This window comes from Penicillium samsonianum, assembly GCF_028829775.1.
Source record: "Penicillium samsonianum strain IBT 33392 chromosome Unknown utg000003l_segment0_segment0, whole genome shotgun sequence".
Classification (NCBI taxonomy): Eukaryota; Fungi; Ascomycota; class Eurotiomycetes; order Eurotiales; family Aspergillaceae; genus Penicillium; species Penicillium samsonianum.
In genome coordinates, this window is record NW_026643261.1 from 4,680,099 (window position 1) to 4,697,543 (window position 17,445).

A 17,445-nucleotide genomic window follows, 5' to 3' on the forward strand; every position below is an offset into this window, starting at 1 on the left:
CATATCTCATAACAACATGCTGCTTTCAACTTATGTTTGGCAAGCTTTACACAGAGTTCAAAGTGAAAGGTATTTCTCACTGCACTTGGGCATTTTGAATTGGGATCGTTGATCTCCGCTGTTGCGCCGAGCTCTATTGTTCTAATTGTTGGCCGGGCAATCTCTGGGGTTGGCTGTGCGGGTATACTATCCGGGGCCTTTCTGATCGTCACTCAGAGTTTCCCTGTGCACAAGCGCCCAATCTACACGGGGGCAATTGGTGGTATTGCTGGTATTTCCTAGCTGATTGCGCCTACACTCGGAGGGTTGTAATGGTTTACTTGGCTTCGAGTCTTGAAATAGAGCATGAGCTAACATGATCTCGAACAGGTGTCTTTACCGATCGCACCACATGGCGTTGGTGCTTCTGGATCAACCTTCCCATCGGTGCAGTCACAGCAGTGATCGTGCTTTTCTGCATTAAACACCAGACATCAACTTCAGCAGCCGAAAAGCAAAAAATAGCCGGTTTTCTCGCTAAACTCGATTTGCTAGGAACTGGTCTGTTCATTCCTTTCATGGTGTCTCTCCTGCTAGCTCTTCAGTGGGGCGGAGCTACTTATCCATGGAGCAACTGGCGAGTCATTTTGTGCCTCTGCCTATCTGGTATACTTCTTCCGGCATGGCTTCTTCTTCAATACAGCCAGGGTGACAAAGGCACACTTCCACTTCGCATCGCCTGCCAGCGATCAGTTTCAGGTGGAACTCTCTTCATGTTCGGCATCAATGGAGCGGTCTTTGTGTTTGAGTACTATGTCTCGATTTGGTTTCAGGCAGTTAAGAACCAAACCGCGCAGCAGTCTGGTATCAACTTTTTGGCATCATCTGGTGCTATGACAATCGGTGCTGTTCTCTCGGGTATCGCAGTAAGTAATGGGCTTATTGAAGCTTAGACTTCTACTGTACTGACTCTAACCAGGCATCCAAGATCGGGTATTATGTCCCTCAAATGATTCTGTGTACAACTATCGTGTCTGTTGCCGCGGGTTTGATATTCCGGTACACCCTCGACACATCGACTGAATATTGGTAGGTCAAGCGTGATCTTTCCCGGGTCACTAACACTGTAGAACAGGGTCGGAACTCTGGTTTTGATCGGATTCCGAACCGGAATAGGCATGCAAATGCCGCTCACAGCTGTCCAAACAATTATGAAAGGCACTGACGTTGCCGCCGCCACGTCCGTTCTAGTCCTTGCCCAAACGCTGAGTGGAGCTATATTCCTGGCTGTCGGACATAATCTCTTTCAAAATAGATTGATTGAGGTGTTAAACAGCAGCACTAATAAAGTAGACTCTGACTTAATCATCCCAAATGGTGCATCTGGATTGAAGACGGTGGTTACAAAGCGATATGGTTCGGTGGCTGCAACAAAGGTGCTTGAAGTATACAATGAGGCACTCAAGGAATGCTTTTTGGTGTGTGTAGTCTTATCAGCTGTGACTATTATTGGTGTGATGGCTATGGAGTGGAAAAGCGTAAAGAAAGGCAGTGAGGATGAAAAGACGGAATTTAGCGCTTCTGATAAGTCCGATTCAGGCTGATTCGGATTACTTACAGCTGGAAAAAAGCCCTAGGTTCACTTCAAACCAAATTTAATTTGAAGGTAGAAGGGGCCACTGTGGTGCTAGAACAGCGCTATACCAGATAAAGCGGACGCAGCGATCCCTTCCAAGTATAGATTGGCCAAGTCTCTGACTATATTATGCCTGGTGTGTTTCTCCTCTGTGTATCTTCCTCCTAGAACTCCCATGCCACGCGACGAACAAGGACAAAATGCCACTCCACTTCATTGAAAAACATAACCCCCAGATACCTGCTTGGGGGAAGACTCGATTGGATGTTTATTTCCTTTCCGAATGGGAAAAACCTCACCCAGACCCCTCAGTCTCTAATGAGTCCCACGCCGACCGTCGCAAAAGGCTTTTACGCCAATTTCTCGCATTGGGATGCGAAGGAAGACAGGTCAATGCCCTCTATACCTCGTAAAAGACCACAATATTGAACTAACCGAATATCAACTTATTAGCCTTATCGACCAGGCAATTCACCACCCTCTCCTACTCAAGCTCAAATAGATGATATTCTTCGGCCTGCAAGGCCTGAAGCACTGCGTGTCTACGGTCATAATACCACTGCTGACAATGGCTGCTGGCTTCGTCTCTGCTACACGAATGAAGAGGGTCATAATGCTCTATGGTCTGCCAATGAACTCGCAGAATGGGTTACTTATGATGGGGTTGTCCTTGATGATGAAAGTATCTTCGGTGGCCTGGATTTGGCAGCTGCCCTGGAAATATTTCCTGAGCGTGTCGCAAATGAGCGGGTCGATTTTGAGATCAGAGAGGAGAGCCTCAGGGACGCGATAGAGGATGCCGAAGAAGGCGACTGGGATGAAAACCCTCTTGAGCCATACGCTCTGTATCAGGCAGAGTGTGTTGTTACCCATATGTATGTGGAGGATGATGTTGCGGTGAATGGCGGGGGTTTGTTGCATGTGTTTTTGGACGACCGTGGGAATGTGGTCAGGCAATGGCGGGTGCAGGATGATGGATCGGAGAGTAATTATGATGGCGCTTGGTTTGAGCGTGTTTGGAAAGGGGACTTTGAAGGTGAGCGTGGAGAAGTCGGTCCTGCTTATCAGGAGGGTGGAAGCCGAGGTCCCCCATACATTCTTTGAAGACGTGAGACTGTGAGCTAGTACATGTAGATATAAAGTCAGTCATTCTCGTCTGGTGAAGGAGGCTCCCTGAAAAATACTCCGCGTGCTAGAGAAAAGAAAATTGTATAAAACCAATAATCTCATAATCAATCTACGGCGATTAACACGCATAAAAATGTTCAGAATGCCTCGTCCAAAATATGATCATGCCATGGACCCTCTGTGGAGCCTGCCACACCCAAAGTACTGTAAATTAGGCAGATGTCAAGTCTTTGAGGCATCAACGAGACTTTATTCAGCGGCCGGATCAAGATGTGCGTTTGATTTTATCGCAGTTGCCCATTCATTTATGTCGCGCTGGCAAATCTTACGGAAATCAGCTTTGTACGCCTCCTCAGTGGCGCGTGACTCCAGCCATTTGCAGTATTCTCTAACGGCTGTCTCACGAGGCCCGGCGATTATCAACCGCTCCTCAGATAACGGTCTAGGTAGGTATGAAGTGACCATAGGAGCACTACTGTTCTGTGTTGGCAAGACATTGATAATGGTCGGATGATATGGTGGTTCCGTTGTTGATGCATCCGCTTTTTTCGACTTTCTTGCTGTCTGGCTCTCCAGGGCTAGGTCTCGACGAATTTCACCCGGAACGTCGTCATGACCATCTAGGATACCACCATCATTGACATAATCGATAAGTCGTTCTAGATGAGGTGCCCTGAGCTTGTAATGTTTCTTGTCTCTGGGGTCCTCCCAGCACCAGTCAGACTTATGCGGACATGAGCGGACATCACATCGCATTAGCTCATATACATGTTCCTAAGTCGAAGGTTGTCCAGTAACCTCTTCCTCCGCCACAATATGTGCCTCACGTTCAGCTAACATTCTGCTGGTTGCGGACACACGGCCTCTTTTTTCAACTTTTCTTGATGGAGGTATATAATTGCTATCGTCTTCCCTGTAAGTGAAGGCAATTTCGATTGTGATCTTCTTGCCTATACGAAGCAGATTACACCATTTACGTAGTTGCTTCTCCACTTCGGCCCACTTGACCACCCTAACACTCCGACTGGCCGGACCGCCCTGGTTAGCTTGGATGTTATAGCCGTTGTCCAGGCGTAGATAAACGTGGTCACCGGGGCTGAACCATTTGCGAATGTGCGTCTTATCGTAATAGTTCCTCATTGCCATTGCGGCGTAAGCCAAGCTGTGTTCGGCGTCTAGCCGAAAGAGAAATCTCGCTCCGTTTCCAGCGCGTTCTGCATCATATCCATCGGCTGTCGCAGCTCCACGCCGTACATGAATTCGTGGAGGGACTAGCCCGTGGAAGCGTTGACGGAAGAGTTGAGCGTGGCTTGGAGAAAGGGAAGAGCTTCGTTCCACCTTGACTATTCAAGATCATCCTTCTCTTGTTCCATATCCTCTGTGGATAGGGCATCTTGTCTGAGCTGAGATAACGATTCAGATAGCCTCTTCTCAATGGCGAGGGTTGGCCAGCCGGGAGGGTGCCCGGGGGAGGCGGGCGGCGAGATGGCGGAAGAAATCCCTGGTCAGCTTGTTTTCCTTTGTTCGCAGTCGGCTTGTACGTCGCGGTGGCCACCCACTTTCTGCTGGCTGTCTAAACAAGTCCAATTCCGATAAGAGAAAGATACAGTAGGTGGATAAGCATGCTGCTGCCTATGTGGCCACCTCTTATGGGAACTGGACAGCCCATATCAGGCGCGCAATGTGTTCCATATCCCTTTCGGTAAGAACAAAATCGGTCTCAGTGCCCTTTTTCTCGCGAAGAAATATGGCACGGAATTGCAGCTTAAGCTGTCCATTGACCTTGGGGCAGTTTGGCGCTGGTTTGCGGACGATCTCGATCTTTTGAGTAGGAATCCGAAGGTCCATGCTCCCGTCGGGCCTTGGCTTTATTCCCCCTGTTTGATGGTGATTAGGCCACGAGCATGGACAGTGATTCCGATCGTGACGTTGACTTGACCGTTGGAGTCTTTGAGCCAAAATTCGATATCTTGTAGGAGTCTTTGTCATGGTTCGGACCATGATACTTCCCCAACGAAAGTTGGCCAGCGAAGTCCTCGGCCTGACAGATTGGTCGGCGTGTAGGAAATTTCTGCTCTCTTGGTAATTGTCTCTCCACGGACAGCGCCTGTGGCTGTAAGCGATAGTTTGGTATCGACCAGGCTTCTCTCCTAAGCGAAGAAGATGGCATTGAACGCTCCGGCAACGACTGCGCGGGTACCCGACCCCACTTCTAAAAGAGTGGACTAAGAGGCATGGTCGTAAATCTCCCATGACAGCGTAGGGAGTTTCTCTCCAGAATTCACAAAGCACTCAAGGAAGGAGCGTTCATCAACATTCATGATGACATAAGGGTTAGATAAACCTTCAGATTCCTCACGTTCATATTGGTAGAACTCTTCGCCCATAACCCTAAGACATTGCTCGATTCCCTCGAAGTTGTATCTTGATGTCGTAGAAGGAAGAACGTCTTTAAAAGACACCATATTGATAAAACCGTGTTAGCTGGAGATATAGAACACAAAGTGGGAAGGCCTGCCAGATGGGGGGGTTACTCCAATCTTAGTTACATATGTACAAATGTAGTAATTGAGTGGCTTAGTTATGTACCTACATGTAGGTACCTAGAGAGGTAACTATGTAAGTATGACGACGCGTGTCTTTTTTTGGTAGTCTGTTGATAGTCTTTTTGGTAGTCTTTTTTTTGTCCTTGTCGTGGTATAGCTAGAAGGATAAGTAGGATTACCCTTGGAAGAATATCTGGTAGGGTGTCCTTTATAGATGACTCAGATACCGCCTTCCATATCCGGAATCAGGGGTCGAAACTCCCCCAAAATAGCCAAGCCATGACGTCAACCCCCACACTTTATCAATACGGGGTACGCGCTAGCCCGACGTCCGCTGCCCACCTAGCAGGTGGTAAGCAATACCAAGCCTCTCCCTCGTTAGTATATTTTCCTGAATAACTGTTGAAGATGAGCCATGGATCACAAATGCCGGGTCAGTTGGACGATGAGAGTCACGATCTCACCCAGACCCCAGAAGAGCCTGGTCCCCTCCAGACACTGAGCCCGAGACCGCCCAACACTCAATGGAAGGCATCATCGCACAAAGCGGATGATACTCTTGCTAAGGGCCTGTCCAATGAAGATCTATGGATGTTGATCAGACGGTTTAACAAGGTTAGTGTGGTCTCTAGTTGTCGACAATAATCGCTGACATGTGATCAGCAAATCTACCATGTGAAAGCGGTTCATGATACCGCTTCTCTGAACTTGGATCTCAATCGCACTGAAAATGAGCAGTTTCCGCCCGAAAAACTGCGCATGACGCTTGAGAGGTTTTATATCTCCGTAGTTGTCGGAGTGACCGAGCTTTTCCGCCATATCAGTCGCCTGCGATCATGGAAGGAACCAGTGAGAACGACAATGTTCTGCGCGGTATGTGTATCACGAAAAGTCAGGTTTTTCATGGGATATTAATAATTTACAGGGCTATTTTGTTGCTTGGGCCGTGGATCTCTTGGTTCCAACCATTCTGGGTACTGTCGTAGCTTTGATAATGGTTCCCCCCGTTCGGCTATTACTATTCCCTGGGTTGGCAAAAACAGACGGTCCACAGGGAAGCACTTCTACAGAAGAACAAGTTCATTCCGAGGATAGTCTCACGGGCGCCCCCGAAAACCACAAGGGTGAAGCCGCTGAACAAGAAGCCAAGAATCTGGTTGACAGCTTTGCCAATGTTGCTATGGAGAGTGCAGCGGCCAGATATGGTCAAACAGTTACAGAGGACTCCCCCGACAGACCTGCGCTCATTGAAAGCTTAGAAGCTGCCGAGGCTGCAGCCGGAACCCCGACCGGTGATTCTCCTGAAGACAAGACCAAAAAGCCCATGAAAAAGAAGGTATCACACGCGACTGATAATGTCATGCGTATTCTGAGCGATATTACTGATATTTATGAGAAATTCGCCAAGTAAGTCCATTTTGGGAAGAAATATGAACATGCGATACTAATGATATAACAGCATCCTTTCTCCAACACCTCCGTTCTTTTTGGTTACATCTAGACTCCGCCTTGCGAGCATCTTTACCATCGTGTCCGTTATCGTACCTTTTACCTCTAGTTATTGGATCATCAAGCTCGTTGGCTTCGCGCTTGGACTAGGCTTCTTCGGGGACCCAATCTTCACCTACACCCTTGATCTGCTGAACGATAAAGTACCAAACTGGAAAGATCATCTTGATTTACAGAAGTATGATAGCTCTCGTTTTTTTGCAGCCCTTTATTACCTTGCTAACTCGAGATACAGGACACTTTTGGCTGGCGTTCCCACAAACGCGCAGCTCACTTTGACCCTGCTCCGAATTGGCGAGATCAATTCTTCGCCACTACCACCCGCCCCATCCTTCGATGACAACGAGCCAGTGTGGCCCATCCGCCGCAAAAAGTCACAGGCAGCGAGCTCTACAGACGTCACCAGGCAGGGATCATCTGTGGACCTTCAGTCGACGGATTCCACCACATCGCTTCCGGAGACAAAGGTGCCAAAGAAGAGATTTGTGTTCAAGCTCTTCAAATTCTTTCGCCGCACAATTGCTACGGCAATCAAGGGCCATATTGCTTTTGACCGAGCCATAGCCATTGCAGGGTCAGCACATACCAAGAACCTGATTGGAATGCTGCAAAATGGACACTTTGCTGCAACGCCTTTTGGGCCCCTGAAGTTTGATGCGAAGTTCGAACGCAAGAGAGGCGCGGCAGTCATCGACTCGTCGAAGGAACCTCCTATCTTGTATTTTACCACATATCAATCCGCTGGACTGGATGATTTACGCATCGAAAGTAGGAAGAAGGGATCTGTTCTGTTCCAGATTCCTGTCACCGAAATTAAAGAGCTGAAGAAGACGGAGGGACTTGGCTGGAAGGGGAAATTGATTGTTGAACTGACGGCTGGGAGCAAGGAGGCTGCAGATGGGCTGGTTGTTAGCGGTGATGAGCTGGGCCAGTCTTACCATCTTACTGGTATGAGATCACGGAATCAACTGTTCAATCGGTTGGTTGCTCTTGATGCGCAGTTCTGGGAAAGTCGTTGATACCTAAGGTATCTAGCTCTGTCCACGGGTGGTGCTGCATCTGGTATACCTATGTATATATGTAGAGAATAACAAACGTTATGTACAGAATCCTGATGTGAAACCTCATGCACTAATATACTGTGTAGAATATCAAAGTCAGTAGGTTAAATACGACGTCACCGTCTTATATCCCATACAGCCAATATGGCTGAGCAGGAGGGGCAAAGCCCCTCTACCATTACTTGGGTGCGCGAGGTCCCTTTAAAGCTCGCGGTTCAAACTGCGCGCGAACTAGGTTTTCCCTTTATCCTCGATGAAGGGTTCATCCTTAAAGATGATGATGATGAGCTGAGAAATTCTCAATCTCTGCCCGGAATCATCTTTTTGTTAAATTGAATTTATTTTGTTTATACAAGAATTGAAATTACTGATCTCACACCTACATGTACATAGAGCCTACTAAATCTACCAAGCCGCGTGACTGTATGCTCATACATACTACGGACATATAATTTACATACAAACAAACTGTAGTCATACCGGTGTGGAACTCCGCATGGCCGTTCTTCATCCACCACATCATAAGAGCTTCCAGCTTGATCAATATTATTGAAGATCTTGGGAAAAAATTGATATCTTTCAAAGAGAGGAATGCTAAGATTTGTGTATTCAATATGAGTAGATGAGAGATATTTATAGGAACTTCGGCAATTGCTGCCCTTGTAACACAGCCAGAAACTCGTCTCGGTCTATGATTCATCCCATGCATATTAGCACAACAGAAAGAGTTAAAGAAAACCAGTTCCAAAAAAAACGAGGCAGACTAACCTTCACTTGTTTGAAAAGAAATCGACATGGCACCCTCTTTATTTTTGGCATTGGAGTTCTTCGGGCTCCGAGCCATAACATTCATCATGTCAAGTGTCATACCACGCAAGTACGGAAGACGCGGAAGGGTGAGCCGGGTATTGTCTTTTGAGAAATCGATGAACTCCGACGGAACAGTCATGGTAAGCCACTTGTCCGGCACGGAGTCATCCCACCGAGCGGCAAGCTGGAAAGCCGTTCCGCGACGCCATAGTTGGATATCGGCGCTGCGCTTGCCGGACATTTGGAACCCGAAGAGCGAATTGGTTTTCGTTGATAGGGACTGGATCCGCCGGGAATAGAGGAGTTCGTATAGAGGAGAGAGAGAGCTGAGGAATGAGCGGGCTACAAGGTCGTTGCCAAACTCGATGGTTGTCTGGCTGGTCTTCTTGTCGCAATGGGAGAATGTGACCGGGATTTCTGGATGGTAGAGTTGGTCAACGTGAGTTGAGATATAGTCTGTGCAGTAGATGCGGGGGAAATGGATGCTGAACGAGGAGTGGTCGTATTCATAGTCGGCGTCGCGATAAATATAGTACAAGTCTGAATATCGCCATGATCCACGAGTTCGAAATACTAGCACAGCTTTGTATTGCTTGTGCTCAGTACCAGCATCAACCACATTGTAAATGAGACCGGAGCTACTGGGCTGCGACCAGGAGAACTCCGGACGGAAGTTCATTTCTAGGACGGATTTTTCAAAATCTTCTGCCTCTTGATGTGAGTGAAATTGCAGACCAACACCGATATTTGGAGCAGTGTCATCGTACACGTAGGAGTGCAGGGTGTTGTAATTGACGTCGGTCTTGTCAGATCGCGCCTGGCATGTGTCGGACCACTGCAATACCACCTGGCGGGACCTATCTCCTCGGTTGATCTGAACTCCACTGAGAGGCATGAAAAGTTCCATAGTTCGTGGGGACTTCTCGGCAGCAGAGGAAGTGATCACCATGCGTCGGATAGACCGCCAGGCTTCCCCAAAAGACCGTTCCAGAATGCGCACCTCGCAGGATTTCACCACGACAGGCGGGTTCATTGATTTCATAGTTGGCGTGTTCAGCTGCTCGAACATATCCACCGAGGTCTTGAAAATAACGCTCTCAGTAAATTCGGTTGCATCAACTGGCTCTCTCTGCCATACGGCGTCAAAGTAAGCTTTCGGAATATTGATGAATTGTGCGAGATCTCCATCAAACTGAAATGATATCGAAACGCTCATATCATCAAATTTGAATGGCACAGGCTCGGACACTCGGGAGCCAGGGAAGCCAGTCAAAGTGGCATTCGATAATTGAACAAGAGGCGATAGATCATCCAGCACGACTAGCCGCATCGGTCAACTCCATTAGAGGGTACTGTGAGAATTATCACTTACAGTCTCGTTCAAGACACAGAGTGCCACTTTGGTTGCAGAGAACAATCATTGGTTCGCTTTCACCCTCTCGTGTTGCCAGCAAGAGCATGTAGGGAGCACCCTTGGTGCGCATGCGAGACTTTTTGCCCCCGATTCCGGCGTTGACAAAGGTGCGGTAGAGGACCTTTTCCTGTTCGTTCCCTGCATCCTCCAGATCAACGGCGATCCAGAGCATATTGTCCAAGCCAAGATCTAGATCAATACCACCATCCCAATTTTCCTCCGGCTGCATGGGCTCTTAAATGGCAAGGTTTTGGCTATGTAGGTTCGATGGTTCGGGGATGTCGACGGAAGTATATTGGGAGAGCTCCTCGTTGATGCTCTATATTGAATTAGTCAAAGGTTGGAGTAACGATACGAAGGCACTTACTTCAGAAAGTTCGACAATTGACTTGCGGTCCTCATCAACCAAAAGAGAAGGGGAGGCTTCTTCCTCCAAAACGATGTCGTACAGAATATATGAAGCCTTGAGGAGGTCAAGATAAGCTTGGTGACTAGTCGTTCTCGATTCCATGGAGGGACTCAGACTGCCACGAGCACTGACATAGTTATGTCTGTTGCAATTTGCCAAGGCCGCACGCCCCTTGATAAACCGTTAGTAAATATAGGATCCTTTTTTTTTTTGCACGGAGAGCTCACTTTCAACAACCACCAAGTCGCCACACGAAGCCAATCTCTTGTGGTTAGCCTTGTGATCTGCAACCCGTCATTCACTGATGCCTCGAATATCCTCAATGTTTCCGTAGTTGGCCTATGTAGTTGATTCTGCGGCTCAAAATGTATAGGCCTTGAGATATGCTCCTGATGCCGAACATCACGAAGATGTTGCATGGCGGACGTCACATCCTCGATAACGTGAGGATGGCCATGGTCAGCATCAGAGTAGCCTCGAGTGTGATGTACAACTTGTTTTCCCGCCAGGTTGGAGTCGTTCGCCCATATTCCACCATCAAGTGTCCGACCGTCAATCGAGCCGCCAAAGAGAAGCTGTTCACTGCACATTCGTGTATGGTCTATTCGGCCCCTGGTAGATAGGGATGGTGATGTGTTCAAGGATAACCAAGAAGTCGGCGAGGTATTGTCGAAGAGCGAATCATCGGATGCAGTTATCGCCGATTCGGAGGATGTAGAAGTATGTTTGACCTTGCTGCTGCTGCCCACGGAGCTTCTGTTAGTGGCCAGCTCCGACATTCTGGCGCGAACTTCCTGGATTATGTCGATTTCGCAGTCTTCTTCGTTGTTAGCTGGTAGCTCCACCAGACCCTGGCCCGGGCTCATCGGCGAGACAACGGAGTCTGTATCCCGAACAGGTGATGCCTCTGTACTGAGAACGATCTTTTCATCCTCTTCCATCGCCAGAAGCATTGTTTTCTCTATACGAGCAAGCGATACACTACACCAATTAGATTATGAGCCCTGGATTTGGGACAAGCAAAGCAAACTCACTTCCCTATAGGGCTTGTACATAGGCTCAGATAGTAAGTGTGCACCCTGATCTTAGATCTGATATCCTCAATCTGAGTTCGTTGTGTCGCCCATTTGATCTTTTGCCAGAAACCCTTTCCATCGCCAGTTTCGAAGCCTTTCAACCGGGCAAGGAGCTCTTTCAATCGCTGCAGGGTCGTGAGACAAGTACCGAGGGATCGTTCGAACGTTTGTTTGCGATGGTCATCCATCTTCTCGAAGAAAGATACGATCGAGTTCACATCGTCGGCGAAAGTGTGCAAAGTGCCTTGTAATGAGGCCAGCTCAGTTACTAGCTTTTGGAATCCTGCGGGAGCATCCTTCGCGATGATCTGGCATTGGTTGTATAGGTCCCATGTCACCTTGGCGAGGGCGGGGATCTCAACAACACCGAGACCTGAAGGAATTTTTGACAATAAATTGCACTGCGAAAGATGCGGGATAGTTTGAGAGAGCACAGGCAAGAAGCCGTGAGAGGAGCAGTCTCCCAAACAGTCAGGATCCACAGGAAGTCAAACAGAATGCCTTTCAACGGGTCCGAACTGAGGCAGGCAGTAAATAATAACAAAGTGTTACCCAGAGACAAGCCAAAACCGCTTAGCCATTATATTAATAGCTGTGAAAGAGACAGCCTCGAAGGATAACCCGCCAAGCATTCTGAGCCAATACGGAGATCGGGGATGATTCGACTATTCGATGGGTGCACCCAACAACAGGTACCTTTTCCAAGTCAGCAATTCGCACGGCATATGTGTTGACTGAACCGAATCAATGGTATGAATGGGTATCGGTGGAGAATGCAGACGGCTGTTTCCAAACGCATGTTTCTTTGACAACCCGCCACTAGGCTGTGTGTGCTGCAGGCAAACAAAGAAGCGTAGAAAAAAGTGGTGTCGGGTGACTACAAGCTGGACGGGAAGTATGCAAACGATTGAGAGGCTAGAGAATTATTAGATTTCCTGCCAGATTGGTGTTTTTCGGCTTGGGTAGGACATGAAGTTGAACGCGTAGAAACCGTCCACTTATTCCCTGCATTTTGCTGTCAAGGTGGTCCAACAGAGTCCAACACTGCAATATGCAATGAGCTGCAAGGACATTGCTTGTTTCAAGTGACACAGTGATACAAAGGTAAAAATCCTGCCAATATAGATATACCAACTCCGTACTCTCCAAACTCTTATAGAAATTGCACTCATCCGCGACCCACCTCCTGCCTGAGGCACCAACTTTTGATCGTCGCGATAGCTCAGCCCCTAATTTTTTATTTTCTTTCCTATCAGACACCCCATCCAGCTGTCAATCGATTCCACAAAGCATGAAACACATTTAAAAAGTGTTGATTCCACCAGGCCGAGACAACTACAAGCTCGCCTACCATCATAGACCACCTGACACGATCTCCAAATAATCAAATCCACCATGGCGTCCACCGCGTCCTTCACCTTGGACGCCACGACAGTCCTCTGTGTCGTATTCTCACTTTCTATGATGCCAATCGCATACGTCTTGAGCAAGACACTTGTCCCAGCCCACAGGACACGCGATCGTATCCTCTTCTTCTGGCACGCCTATGACGCCCTCACCCACGTCTTCATCGAAGGCTCCTGGCTCTACGAATGCTTCTTCAGCTACACCACTGTCACTGGAAAACACAGCGTGGAGCCCTTCTTCCTCAACGACCCAACCCGTATCTATGGTCCTGCCTACGGGACAGGACCTAGCTCGCGTCTGTGGCAGGAATACGCCAAGGCTGACCGCCGCTGGGCTAGCGCTGATTTGACTGTCGTCTCGTTGGAGTTGTTGACCGTCTTCCTTGGTGGTCCGGCTGCGATATATATCTGCTATCTGCTGTGCCGGTCGTCGAATGAGAAGATCAGTGCTAAGTCCCGTGGTGGTGTTAAGGCGACGTTGTGGCTGGTTTCAACCATGCTTGCTACGGCCGAGTTGTATGGTGGATTTATGACCTTTGCGCCGGAGTGGCTGACGGGGAGCTCCCAACTGGCTACTGAGGATCCGGTTTACCTTTGGCTGTACTTGTTCTTCTTCAACACCCTCTGGGTCTTTATCCCTCTGTGGGTGTTGTGGGAGGCGGCGCAAGAGCTACGCAGTGCCTTTGTGGCAGCGGAGTCTCAAAATGAGAGGAAGAGCCAGTGAGCTCGGTCCGAGCGTGGGTGTTAATAGAACGCCTGCATGAACTTATGCCTGAAGCCTTTTCTTGTTTTCTTTCTATTTTCGGAAATCTTGATTGGTTATATCCTCAGGTACAAATTGAGGCTGGCAAATTGTTGCCACGTCTGTTCAGGATTGTGATGAACTAGATTGCGATAGAATCCCATTGTCTCTCAAGCATTACCAGTTGTTGATTTACCCGGTGTTGATAATAGTAAATAATGTTCACGAGGCTTCTTGCATAGTATTTAGATCCACAGAACCAGTGTCGAAAACAGTAGCTTCCAACGTTATTGCATATGTAGTATTAGGGATAATACCAGCGGATTCAAAGACTAGACAGTTGTTTATGTATGCATTCGAGGGGGCGTTGCAAACAAGATCGATTGTCTATACTGTTAGATATTACCAAGAGGTTTTGGCTAAGGCGCTTAAACTGCTCGTGGTCATTCATGATCACCATCATAACCTCTATATAAAATCCCAGTCTTCATTCAAGGCATTATATATAGGCATTGTTTATGATTTGGAACCTGAGACGCCGAATGCCGTGATATGGCACAAAGCATAGCTTCCGAGGTTATCACCGAGACTTGAATGTCCTACTCTAAATCGACACAGCAACCATCACATAAATTCGAGATGACTATAAACCATAAAACCATCTACTTGACCTATGAGATTGCTAGAACACTAGAATTAAATAAAAATATAGACTTACTTAGTCACGGCTTCCTAAGCTACCTCATGACTAGTATAATGATTTTGACTGCCTTGGCGTACTCCCGTTATTAACTTGCGTTTTCCACCGTTTCTTGATTGCACGATTCTCAATTTTCGTCATTATGCCACCGAAACGGGACGCTGTCTCGAGTCCCTGGTGGTTTCACTATGAGAGCTCGGACCCACCATGGTCATTTAAGTCCGGAGATTTCACACTTGAGGAAACGGAACGTGAACATCTATAGAGAGTCCACTAGCTGGAACCCCAACCCTGGTTTAGAAGGGGTGCGTGTAAGCCTTGGTATATGAAATCCCCCCTGGGGGTATACTATCTATCGTACTGATTATACCCTGGGGTCCGACCTTTATTGGGAGGCTGCCGTTGATGGGATCCGAGCAAACATCCCAGCTACGATAGACTGGCATTCACACCATGCCCAACGCGAGGACGAGCAATCTCACCGGTTTCTACACGGTGGGTACCGCAGTCTTGTTTTCGGAGGTAAGACTCGCTTTGATAGGGCGACTATCGCTCAAGTCCGAGAGCATTTTGAAGCCTTTGTGGAAAGTGTTATCGGAGTTCTTGTCTAGGTATCCACGAGGAGACTTTGTAGTCCTTTATCTGTTATCCAGAGCCTCTTGTTGTGCTTGTTCAAGAGCACGTAGATCGAACAGATAAAAGTGACAGGTTGGTGACAGTTGTTGAACCTGACTACGAGCCAACTACTCAGTATTCATATATGCATGCGCATTCACCTTAACCGACTCTTCCGGCTGGCACACAGCTGAGATGTGCACGATATCTGAAAAGATTCTCTGGAATAATGATTTTGGAAGGAACACTATAGGGACTGAACTACGTGAATTGAATGTTTCCTTTCTTTCCTGATTCCCACAAACCAACCCTGAAACAACATTTCAACATCATGACGATGTAAGCCTAGAGAACACGATGTAATCAATCACTATGGCGACTAAGCAATCCATATGAATAATTCTACATATGCAACAGGTTGTATAGATAAATCCTCCAGTTTCCTACACAATCCATCCTTTCTTCTCGTCACCGCCAACCTTTTTTATTTTCTTCTTCTACCGCTTTCAGTCCAAAGTCGGATCTCACAAAAATGGCGTTCTGTTTGCCTATGGGGCTGATCCCCCTGTGCTATCCAACCCCTCCTACCCCAAAGACGGGCTTCCAAAATCTCCCGGCAGAAATCAAGCTTGTTATCATCCGCCACCTTCGTCGTGACACCTTGACATTGAGCCGTGTGGCTGCCTGCAACAGGGAGCTATATAACATGGCAATGCCTGAGCTGTACGCCGATGTATCTTTGGGAAGTTTTCCTCATTATCGAATTTGGCCCGGTGTAGCATGGCCCGCTGATCGTCGCTCTGTAAGTTGCCTCTTTTCCGATAATTACTTTCACTTACTCATCTGAAATAAAACAGATTGAACTCTTTCTTCTTACGATCCTCCGCAAGCCTCACCTTGCGCGACTCGTGAAATCCCTTGATTTGACAGACCTGCACGAGCTTTCCTACTCGCACAGGCTGAGTAGTACTCACCCGGAGAGAAGACAGCTCAATCTTCAACCCCTCCTTTCACGAGACCATGAAATGATCATGGATGCCTGCATGCAGTTACCATTGTATTCAACAGTCAGGGTGGCGATGTACAAAGCGCTTGAGCCCAATGTCCCCCGCTCAGATGCGTTGCTAGCCGTTCTTCTGGGGTATCTGCCTGCCCTGGAACGTCTTGAGATCCCGATGGAGAGTGAGGACCCGCTCAGTACTCCAGTCGCAGATTGGAGCCTGGTTGAACGTGTCTTGATCAGTATTGCCGGTGCACGCTCGATGTACACCGATGAAAATGGCATTTCAAGAATGCTTCCACCTACCCTGTCTAAGCTCACCCACCTGAAAGTCGAAGTCGACGCAAATACGCCCTCGGCTGATGTTGACTGGCTCACGGTGCTTCTTCGAATTCCCACGTTGACCCATGTATTCGGCACCAAATGGACCAACGCAGGACGGTGGATCAGACCTGTACCTGGATATTCCAGTCTCGTCCACCTCGAACTTCGTGACTGCACCTTTGACGCCCTGAACTTTCGAAGGCTCCTCAAACAAACCCACAAGTTACAAACCTTTATCTACCAACGCGGGTGGACGATTTACAGGGATTGGGTCTTGAAAGCTTCGGATCTCAGCCAAGCACTTCAATACACATCTCAGACCCTGACCTGTCTTGAACTATCATTCAATCGAAGTGGCCGCAAGATTTACGAGGACTTGTATCTTCAGCCTCTCAATCTATCGGGGCTTGTTCATTTGAAGAGACTACGCATTTCGGCGGGCTATCTTGTCCAGACTGAAGGGAAAATGGAATATTTCGAGGGTCGATTTTGGCGGCTGTATGACGAAGAAGGATCTTACAACAGTTTACAGCCTTTGCATCAGCTACTTCCCAAATCACTTGAGCAGCTGCACATCTTCCAAATCCACGATTGTTTCGAGTTCACGCTCGTGCGTGATAAGCTGTGCGAAAGTCTCCAGAGCAGAACAGAGCCCCTTTCGCCGGAGCCTCACCAATTTGAACGCCTCAAAGAGATCATAATTGAGGCTCCTTTTGAGGACAAAGGCGTGCACTTATTCGAGAAACTCTTCAAAATCACAAACCAGGTTGGAGTGAAGTTGACAACAATTGAAAACTCCGCCGAGTACGTCAGATCTTGGATCAACACAGCCAGCCCCTCGAGAGTATCATGCGCAGACAAAAATATGGACTGGGGGTTTGACGGCGAGATCCAGTGGGCACATCCCTTCATCCAGCGAGGGGAATTGGAATTTTGCCTCCGCTAAATGTTCGAATCCGAGCCTGGGAGGGTTGATCCCAGAAAGAAGGGGATGTTGAGATGGGATATCAAGCGGTAAATTCTGTTGGAAAGGATTCCCAAAGGGGTCCCTTCCCATTTGTATGTAATGAGTACAGTGTGTGTTGTACAT

The 17,445-nt window shown here is 47.9% G+C and overlaps 9 protein-coding genes across 9 annotated transcripts; 6 read left to right on the plus strand and 3 right to left on the minus strand.

Moving 5' to 3' along the window:
- Positions 1 to 32: 32 nt before the first annotated feature.
- Positions 33 to 1,583, plus strand: N7471_005395 (MFS toxin efflux pump; the record flags this gene model as incomplete). The annotated part of the gene is made up of 4 exons (XM_057278114.1): positions 33 to 69; positions 370 to 905; positions 959 to 1,068; positions 1,115 to 1,583. The coding sequence occupies 4 exons, from the start codon at positions 33 to 35 to the stop codon at positions 1,581 to 1,583; spliced, it is 1,152 nt and encodes a 383-aa protein (XP_057137724.1).
- Positions 1,584 to 1,815: 232 nt separating this feature from the next.
- N7471_005396 (uncharacterized protein) lies at positions 1,816 to 2,719 on the plus strand (the record flags this gene model as incomplete). The annotated part of the gene is made up of 2 exons (XM_057278115.1): positions 1,816 to 2,004; positions 2,069 to 2,719. 2 exons carry the CDS (start codon positions 1,816 to 1,818, stop codon positions 2,717 to 2,719), a joined length of 840 nt encoding a protein of 279 aa, XP_057137725.1.
- A 273-nt stretch (positions 2,720 to 2,992) lies between these two features.
- N7471_005397 (uncharacterized protein) lies at positions 2,993 to 3,889 on the minus strand (the record flags this gene model as incomplete). Its single annotated transcript, XM_057278116.1, has 2 exons — positions 2,993 to 3,466; positions 3,542 to 3,889. The coding sequence occupies 2 exons, from the start codon at positions 3,887 to 3,889 to the stop codon at positions 2,993 to 2,995; spliced, it is 822 nt and encodes a 273-aa protein (XP_057137726.1).
- A 501-nt stretch (positions 3,890 to 4,390) lies between these two features.
- N7471_005398 (uncharacterized protein) lies at positions 4,391 to 4,591 on the minus strand (the record flags this gene model as incomplete). Its single annotated transcript, XM_057278117.1, has 1 exon — positions 4,391 to 4,591. The coding sequence occupies one exon, from the start codon at positions 4,589 to 4,591 to the stop codon at positions 4,391 to 4,393; it is 201 nt and encodes a 66-aa protein (XP_057137727.1).
- Positions 4,592 to 5,645: 1,054 nt separating this feature from the next.
- Positions 5,646 to 7,920, plus strand: N7471_005399 (uncharacterized protein). The gene is made up of 5 exons (XM_057278118.1): positions 5,646 to 5,904; positions 5,953 to 6,162; positions 6,215 to 6,696; positions 6,749 to 6,976; positions 7,034 to 7,920. Exons 1-5 carry the CDS (start codon positions 5,698 to 5,700, stop codon positions 7,815 to 7,817), a joined length of 1,911 nt encoding a protein of 636 aa, XP_057137728.1. The 5' UTR covers positions 5,646 to 5,697; the 3' UTR covers positions 7,818 to 7,920.
- Positions 7,921 to 8,003: 83 nt separating this feature from the next.
- Positions 8,004 to 8,195, plus strand: N7471_005400 (uncharacterized protein; the record flags this gene model as incomplete). Its single annotated transcript, XM_057278119.1, has 1 exon — positions 8,004 to 8,195. The coding sequence occupies one exon, from the start codon at positions 8,004 to 8,006 to the stop codon at positions 8,193 to 8,195; it is 192 nt and encodes a 63-aa protein (XP_057137729.1).
- A 297-nt stretch (positions 8,196 to 8,492) lies between these two features.
- Positions 8,493 to 12,200, minus strand: N7471_005401 (uncharacterized protein; the record flags this gene model as incomplete). The annotated part of the gene is made up of 7 exons (XM_057278120.1): positions 8,493 to 8,548; positions 8,628 to 9,989; positions 10,042 to 10,306; positions 10,451 to 10,663; positions 10,720 to 11,473; positions 11,527 to 11,969; positions 12,174 to 12,200. 7 exons carry the CDS (start codon positions 12,198 to 12,200, stop codon positions 8,493 to 8,495), a joined length of 3,120 nt encoding a protein of 1,039 aa, XP_057137730.1.
- Positions 12,201 to 12,963: 763 nt separating this feature from the next.
- N7471_005402 (EXPERA domain-containing protein) lies at positions 12,964 to 13,698 on the plus strand (the record flags this gene model as incomplete). The annotated part of the gene is made up of 1 exon (XM_057278121.1): positions 12,964 to 13,698. The coding sequence occupies one exon, from the start codon at positions 12,964 to 12,966 to the stop codon at positions 13,696 to 13,698; it is 735 nt and encodes a 244-aa protein (XP_057137731.1).
- A 1,865-nt stretch (positions 13,699 to 15,563) lies between these two features.
- On the plus strand, positions 15,564 to 17,301 carry N7471_005403 (uncharacterized protein; the record flags this gene model as incomplete). Its single annotated transcript, XM_057278122.1, has 2 exons — positions 15,564 to 15,833; positions 15,889 to 17,301. The coding sequence occupies 2 exons, from the start codon at positions 15,564 to 15,566 to the stop codon at positions 17,299 to 17,301; spliced, it is 1,683 nt and encodes a 560-aa protein (XP_057137732.1).
- Between the last annotated feature and the right edge of the window lie 144 nt (positions 17,302 to 17,445).

What these genes read in the sequence shown, in the direction of transcription:
- N7471_005399 (XM_057278118.1), top strand. Translation starts at nt 5,698, where the DNA reads ATGAGCCATGGATCACAAATGCCGGGTCAGTTGGACGATGAGAGTCAC. An exon ending in TGATCAGACGGTTTAACAAG is followed by an intron (nt 5,905 to 5,952) that starts GTTAGTGTGGTC and finishes ACATGTGATCAG; the next exon opens with CAAATCTACCATGTGAAAGC. An exon ending in ATTTATGAGAAATTCGCCAA is followed by an intron (nt 6,697 to 6,748) that starts GTAAGTCCATTT and finishes ATGATATAACAG; the next exon opens with CATCCTTTCTCCAACACCTC.